General features: G+C 34.3%; 1 protein-coding gene across 1 annotated transcript; it reads right to left on the bottom strand.

Annotated features, from left to right (window-relative positions):
* Positions 1–7265: 7265 nt before the first annotated feature.
* Positions 7266–8468, bottom strand: LOC142624997 (uncharacterized). The gene has a single exon (XM_075798712.1). The coding sequence runs from the start codon at positions 8466–8468 to the stop codon at positions 7266–7268; it is 1203 nt and encodes a 400-aa protein (XP_075654827.1).
* Between the last annotated feature and the right edge of the window lie 342 nt (positions 8469–8810).

Here is an 8810-nt window from a genome sequence, read left to right as displayed (position 1 = left end):
ACAAAACACATCAAGGCATCTTTGTGTGAAGTAGAAATAATAGATTGCATACAAATAAAGAAGCACGTGTATAAAGATAGAAAAGAAACAACACATGTAGAGGTAGGTCAATAAAACACACACACACACACACACATATAATATATATATATATATATATATATATATATATAAAAAAGATAAGCACAATATATGTAAACATGGTCACAAGACCTGTGTATAAGAAGTAGAAGCTAAAAGAAGCTCCTACAACAACAATGAGGTAATCACTTCCCCTAACAAGATGAAACATATCTCCCTTTTACAAGGGCATGTATTTCTCCTCCTAACTTGTAGAATCTTAAAAAGAAACCCAAGTTCTCCAATTTCTCCCCCTTTTTGTCATGATTGACAAAGGGTACAAGAAGCTATAAAGCCTCACCCGAGAAACATAAAGATGATCAAGGGGGCACAAAGAATCCATAAAATGCATGAATGTAATGAAACACGATGCAATGAATGACAAGATAAAAGAAACATGCAAAACATGTGAAAACAAATGCATGCAAGAGAATCTCGATGGATCGAGAGGTGTCGAGAAGCTATCGAGCATACCTCGATGGATTGAACAGCTATTCTGAGGCTATCAAGATTGTGATAAGAGCTCGATAGATAGCCTAGCTATCGAGAGGTGTCGAGGAGCTGTCGAGATGCTTTAAAAACAGTTTTTCAAAGAGGAGAAAAACACAAACATGAATGCAATCAAACATGCAACTCAACCAAAGATCCAAACAAAATTTTAACCTCTCAAAAATATCTCTCAACAAGAAAAATGTCATGCATTTTGATCCAAAACACACACACACGCACACACACACACACACACACTAAACAAGTCTAACTAATTTTATATTTTAAAAATAAATCAAGACAGTTTAGTGAGCATACATTAACACATGTAAACCTTGTGATGACCAAATCACATTGTACCTGCACATGTATAAAAAATATCAAAGAATATTGCATGTTGTGTGTGAAAACATCGCAAGATTGCATAAGTGTCTCTATGTTATGACGATTTGGGGTATAAGTAAATCAATTTAACTCACACATGATCATAACTGTTTGATGGAGACTATCACTTTCAAGGTACATCTTATACCTCCCATATCTCCTAGAATACACACTTGCAATTATGTTTTAAAGCATTTTGTTCTTTTTGCTTTTATTTTTTTTGCATATTTTTCTTTTTATTAAGAAAACCATGCATGGGTATACAAAGGAGAGAAAAGAAATACTCAACTAAGTTAAGTTTTTTGACATTACACTTTTGCCATGCCGAAGCATACAGATGTCATTGACATTGCACTTTTGCTATACCAAAGTATACAAATGTCATTGTCATGACTAGTGAGTAACAGTGGTGAGATGGTTATTAATATCTTTCTCTTAGGATTTTCTAGTCCTTCCCATAAAAAAGAGTGATACGAGTGTTAAGTACAAGAGATCACTTAATCTTACTCATCACAAACAAAGAGCCACAAAACTCACTTGCTTAGTTGTGCATAAGGATGCTCATCTAAGCTACAAACGATACAAAGTTTAGAAAACTCTGTTTAAATGACCATTTTTAGGTTCATAAGAACTAATGTACACACACACACACACACAGTTTTTGTATTTTTCAAATTTTTTAATTTTAATTTTAATTTTATTTTGAAAACAAAACAAAATAAAAACTAAACAACCAAACAAAAACAGACAAACACCATGAAAGCATGAAAAAAATATGCATATGCATGGAGGCATGATAGAAAGGTGCAGATGCATGAAAACATGATTTCAAAAGCAGATAAGAAATCAAGCAAAGAGAGTGCTACTTTAGATAGAAAGAATTAAAGCAGAGGACAAACAGAAAAGACAATTAAGTTTTAGGCTCCTTTCTCATCCACACAGCACGAGTCTTTGGCCGTGAAAATAAAAAGGCACGCGTCCTAGTATGTCTACTAAAGGACATGAAAGAATTAAAATTCCCCTAAAATTGAGTTAAAAAACTCAAGGCTTTTAATAACTCTTCAAACAAAGGTGTAGGTCCTTGAGAGGAAACCTGTGACCGTTTGGCACTTACTTTTGAGGATACAACTTAAAGCAATTAGGATGAATGTGTCCAGAAACACCACAATGGTGACAAACATGAGATCTAACAAAGGATTTAGAATTAGCCAAAACAATTTTGGATTTCATACCTTTATTACCTTTCTTAGATTGAGGCATAATGACAGTCCTTGATCCAGAAGTCGTGGAAGAAGAGGGGCTGGAGGAAATAGCATATCCTAAGCCAGTCTTATCAAAATTAGGCTTTTAAGCACTCAAGACTTCTTCAAGCTTTGCACTAGCCATATTTTCTATTTGAGTTCTAGCTTGACTAAGCTCAACCTCGAGATTCTTGACCTTCTCTTCTAATGAGGTGTTCTCCACAACAAGAGTCTTAACTAATCTTGTAGTCTCATCTAGTTTGACTAATAGATCAGCTTTTTCAATTTTTTCCTCATTAAGCTCTTTTCTACAAAGTTGAGAAGTCTTTTCAGATTTTATGAATTTAGTGCATAGCTTATCATAGGCTTCCTGAAGGGTCAACTTCTTGGGTACTTCTTCATCAGAAGAATCCTTACTGTCACTAGCACTCTCCATAATCACCCTATCGGTTGAGGCAGCAAAGGCCATAATGTGACTACATTCATCCACATACTCATCAGAAGAGTCATTCTCAGTGTCACTCCAAGTAGCAACCAACCCTTTATCATCTGACTTCTTGGTCTTTTCCTTTATAAGGTAGTTTGGGCACTCTATCCTCATATGACCAAAACCTTTGCACTCATGGCATTGGATGATGGGCTTCTCATTCTTACCCTTCCTAGAAGATTTTGATTTCCTAGGAGGTTTGCCCTTATCTTTTTTCCTAAATTGAAGAAGCTTGATAATCTCATCAGTTATGAAAGTTAAATCCTTATCCTCCTCATCACCATCTTTATCTTCATCTTTAGAGTCCTTAATCTCTTCCTCTATATCTTTAGAAGCCAAAATTTTACTCTTTCTACCTTTTCCCATTGAGCCTAATCTCATCTCATAGGTTTGAAGGTTCCCTACAAGCTTAGTCAAAGGAAGTTGATCAATGTCCTTCACTTCTTCAATGACAATGATCTTGGCATGGAATCTTTCAGGTAAGGACCTAAGGTTTTTCCTAACAATTTTGGATTCTGCTATAGACTCTTCAAGATTGAAGGCAGAATTCACAATATCCTTGAGTTTAGCATAAAACTCATTAAAGGTCTCATCCTCCACCATCTTAATTTCTTCAAAACTACTAGTGAGTCTTTGAAACTTAACATTTTTTACTGCCTTGGTACCTTCATAGGTGGTCTCAAGAATGGTCCATGCTTCCTTGGCAACATCTGTGGATGATATTTTCTTGAATTCTTCATTGGTCACCCCACAAAACAAAGCATCCAGGGCCCTACTGTTGAAATTTTTCGCTATGATTGTTGCATCATCCCAATCCACTTGCGATTCCTTTGGCTTAATCCAACCAACTTCAACAGCTTGTCATACTTGTTCACCTAAAGCCTGCAAAAAAACTTTCATACGAACTTTCCAGTACGCATAATTAGTGCCATCAAATAAACGAGGAATCAAAAGAGACTGTCCACGATCCATGACAACGGGGGTCAAGGATCACACTCCGGAAATTAATCCAATCAGAGTGTACTCGCTCTGATACCATTTGTTGGAAAATTTAGACCCTGATTGATAAAATTAACAAGTTTTAAACCCAAGTTGTTAATTAGATTTATTATGAATAAACTTGTTAAAACAAACAAACATCAATATCATGTCACAAATAATGCAGAGGAAAAATAAATAAGACAAGATATGATGATCTAGGAAAACCAATGAAACCAACTAGTTTCTTAGTAAAAAACCTGGGGGGAAACCTTCCTGAAAAGCAATCCACTATAGTAAAGAGAAGTTTTAGATCTAGTACAAAACCTTTGTCCCTAGACTCTACAATTCCCGTAGATGAACTTACAGCAGAAACCTTCTACCGCTTCAGAACCTCTGAACTCTTCAATATATGAATGCCACCCTTTGATGTGCGGATCCTAGTACATGACTGACTCCTTTGCACGAATCCTAGTACGTGACTCACTCACCAATTTAAGGAAGAAGAATGTTGGCTGCAAAGTTCTTCACTTCATCAACAATGAAGATCAAGAAGCATTTGGTAACAAAATCCTAAGGCGCAAAAGACGCAGTAGCTTCTTTCAGAGAGAATAAGGGTTCGGTCATCTTTTGCATGTGCTCTCCTTGTATTCTTTTATGTGACGGCCTTTAAAATAAGCTTTATATATGTCTTGGGTTGTGAGAAAAGAAACCCTACACAAATACATAAGCATGGGCCAAAAATCAGATCTGGAAATTTGAATTTTCGTAACCTCGATAGATACCTCGATAGATAGTATCTGTCGAGCCTTATTAAACCTCGATGGATGGCTATCTGTCAAGCAGCTATCCACAGATGTCGAGCTATCTGTCCAGCTTTAGTGAACAACTTTTTTTCACTTGTTTCTTGGTCTAGTCTTCATGGCTTTAATATTAGACTTGAACAACATGTTCTTTGAAGTATTAAACACATCCTACATCTACCCAATTACAAGTAAAATGCGTTTTGTTAAAGGATTAGCCAACTACATAAAATATGTCCTTAACACATTATTACTATTTGAAATCAGTATGTAGCTATAAATCCAGCAACCGCAGTAAGCATGACTACAGCTCCAGTCCCACCAGCTACCATGGTTACTGCCTCATGTACTTACATATTTGTATAGTAAGAATTTGAACTAAAACAAAGTGGAGGTTAATTATAGGAAAAAGTTTCTTCTATATGTGATATAAAATCAACTGAAATGTAAACAATCATAATGCATCATGAAATGGTATACTTGAAATTCTGTGGAGTTCAAACAACTTATAAGAAGCTGTCCAATACATAGCAAACACAAACACATTCAGTGCCAATCAACCAGTGCACCATTCCAAGTCTTTCCAAATCATAATGAAAACAAAATCCACCACCATTGTTAAGTTATAGTAACTCAATTTATACAAATGCACAACTCAATCCACAAATTTAATTTTTCTATATGTATTACATAATAGAAGTAAAATTCTTAGGACATATGATATGCAATTACTTCTTCTTCTTATTCTGGGAGCTGCCTGTGTTGTTGTTAAACATTTGCTTGGAGGTTCTTTTTTTTGTTAGATCTTTTTGCACAGTAAGGGAAGAATACATTTTTTAGATTCATTGTTCATTGTGCAAAAATATTTGAATTTCTAATAAGGATTACAAAAAAAAAATACATTATGAGTAAGAAAGGTTATGATGAAGCAATTAATAATGAGTTTTTGTCTTCTTACCAATTGTGTATTTCCAAAGACATCATCTATTAGGTTGTCATCAACTACATCCTTCAAGCTTGTAAGTAATTTAATATCTGAAGCAACAATAGGATCATTAGACTCACATTTAAAGACACTTATGACAGTGTAAACTTCCCATCCCTCTTTGACATTGTAATCATCAACTTTTATTTGGAATGTATAAGATTTTTCAAGCAAGATTTTTCAAGTATATTTTTATAGTTCAAATATTAAATAAGGATAGTTTTTCATATAAATAGGGCGGTGGGCTGAAACAGAGTCACATGAAGAAACAAAAGAATTATTTTGAGGTATCCAAAAGAAAGACTTCTTATTGCTTTCTTAAAATAATAATAAAAATAAAAAATGGAAAAGTGAGTTGCATACAAAAAATGGAGGAGTGACTACTTTAATTGCTACAGACGTGCCAACTCTCCCAGGTGCTCCTCTTTGAACGAGAGCACTAATAATTCGTATGATGTAACCATCAGTGATCAGTTGAGCCCACATTAGCCGAGGACCAATGGAAAGTAAGATGATCATACTTTAGAACACAACAAAGGCTGTGTACACCTGGCAATCACTTTATAGCTAGCTAAGTGTAACAACTTTAGATGCAAAGTAGATCAACTTAAAAAGTTACTAATATTTCGTAAAAAAAAAAGGCACGAAGTTGAAATAGGTTAACATGACAATTACTTGTTATTGATTTTATCAAAGTCAGCCATAAAGGGGAGTAAATTGAAATGTTCCTTACTTAGGTAGTAGAATTTGAAGATTTCTTATATTTGTAGAGCTGTTGTCAAACTGAACTTGTTCAATGGGTCCAACAGCCGTAAGTTTGCCAATGATATCTACAAGTTTGTACACGTAAAAAATAATGTTTGAAGGATAAATTTTGAATATTTAAAATGGGGAAGAGGTGAAGTAAAAGATGATTTACCTGTTAGGTAAGAATTGTCATTCAAACGACTGTTGATACAATCATATCTCGCAAATTCAAAGGCATGCATAGGTATGAGTTCACATTTTTCATTGCACTCCTTAACCGAAGTTGTTAACAGGAAAATGTGTTTAGGTCATTTGAAACCAGTCTATAACCTTTATTTGTCACGATTACTTTAAAGTTTGAAATGATAAAGGTTCCTCTTTCAAGTAGGATGGCACCAAATTTTTGAAACACATTCTTTCTTACAATTGCATGCATTAAGTTTTTCTGTAAAAAGAAAAATGGAAGTCAAAAGTTAGTTTATATATTATATAACAAATACAACGAATAGTTGAAAGATTAAAACATTTTATTGTTGTGAAGTATGATAACCTTTTCATCAATAAAGATCATGTCAAGACTGATGAAGTTATTTCCACTTCTCTTGTTCACTGCTTTCCACATTTTGCATATTCTCACTCTAATTCTCCATGTCTCCTTGACATCAGATATTTGATCAAGAAAGTTGTATCCTTCGGACATTGTTATACTAAACAGCTGCAATAAAATGTAAATGTATTAGAGATACTATTAAAAATGATAATGGAAGTTTTACTTTTAAAACACTGTAAAATAAAACCAGCATGTCTTTGTAGATTAGTAAAAGTTTACAAATAGGATATCATATACCTCTTGGTAAATTGGAAAAAATTTCTTTGTACACTATGTTTTTAGCTAGAAACTGTGTTCGGTTCTTGTCATTTACTATCAAGATTTTAAGACCATTTCTATTAGTGAATCTAGATATTGCAACATATAACTGGCCATGAGTGAAAACAGGCTGTGATGAAAACATGCCTACTCTATTTAAAGATTAACCCTGACTTTTGTTTATTGTCATTGCAAATGAAACAGAAATTGGGAATTGTATTCGCTTCAGAATGAATGGCCACTTCGATTCTGTAGGGGACAAAATAATTCTTGGAATAAAGACTTTAGAGCCAATATTTGTCCCAGTTATAATCTTTGCCTCAATAACCCAATCAGTAAGCTGGGTGACAATCAATCGTGTTCCATTACATAAACCTGCAATTTGATCAAGGTTTCTCAATAACATTATAGGGATTCCAACTTTCAGCTTCAGCTCATGTTTGGGAATTCCAAGGAACTCAAGTGAATTCAGAAACTCAGCTGGATACAACATGTCTAAATCAGTAATGCTATTAGAACTTTTGCATACTGTATCTGAGCTAAGATAGACCCGTTCTTCTTCATCAACTAAAGAAAGAATCTGATCATTTATTTTGTTAACAATTTCATTTGCTGGTGCTAAAATTACTCTCTCTTGCAAGTATTGTGAGTCTTTCATCTTATCATGCATATCAGGATATGTGACATTAATGATATCAGCTATTGGATCTCTGGTTGGTTTTATTAATAAATCCTCTGGAATCTCAATCCAGCTTTCTCCATCTACATTCTCAAATTCACCATTTCCAATCCTTAAAATCCAATTCCCAAAGTCTACAACAGATTGATCATCTTCCAAATTATTGAAATTTTGATTGAGCCACATATTTTCTGTAAGCATAAATATGTCACAATGATTCCAAATGGCAGATTTGTTTATGGTTGATGCAACAACATGTTCTCTTATACCCTTTGGTATTACTGGCAATATCTGTCTGAAATCTCCCCCAACAATAACTGTGATACCACCAAAAACTTTATTAGGATCAAAGTTACTGAAGAAGCGCAATATGTCTCGCAATGTTCTATCAAGAGCCTCAAAACAATGACGATGTGCCATAGGAGCTTCATCCCAAATTATCAATTTTGTAGCACAAAGAAATTCAGCTAACTGTGTTTTTTGTTTAATGTCACACACTAAATCTTCATTCACACATAATGGGATACGAAATCTTGAGTGAGCTGTACGTTCACCTGGCAGAAGGAGTGATGCAATTCCTGAAGATGCTACTGCTGAAACGATTTCACCACGGGATTGGAGGAAAGAAATTATTGTTTTATACACAAAAGTTTTGCCAGTTCCACCATGGCCATACAAAAAGAACATCTTTCCTTCACCTTTCAGGACAACTTGGACAACCCGATTAAATACACATGTTTTTGTAGAATGTTCAATTTTGTATATGATGAGGCATACTTTGCAGCCAATGCTTCCTTGTCATAACTCAGTTCTTCTTCAAGGAGTCTATTATTCCTTTCCCTAATAAGAGACATGTTAGGTAAAGGCATAGGTGGATAGTCTTTCAATGACTTTCTAGCTTTAATCAAAAACTTTTCAATTTCATCTAAGGCATAATTTCTCAATTGATTTTCAGAAAGTTGAAGTTGATCAAACCGTAAGATTCGCCTTTGCCTAAATAAAAATATCTTCTGAAAAATCTTCCAATTC

Source organism: Castanea sativa, chromosome 2, assembly GCF_040712315.1.
Source record: "Castanea sativa cultivar Marrone di Chiusa Pesio chromosome 2, ASM4071231v1".
NCBI lineage: Eukaryota > Viridiplantae > Streptophyta > Magnoliopsida > Fagales > Fagaceae > Castanea > Castanea sativa.
The sequence above is the reverse complement of the archived record's forward strand: the minus strand, read 5'-3'. Positions and strand labels throughout refer to the sequence as shown.

What these genes read in the sequence shown, in the direction of transcription:
- LOC142624997 (XM_075798712.1), bottom strand. Translation starts at nt 8,468, where the DNA reads ATGTTCTTTTTGTATGGCCATGGTGGAACTGGCAAAACTTTTGTGTAT.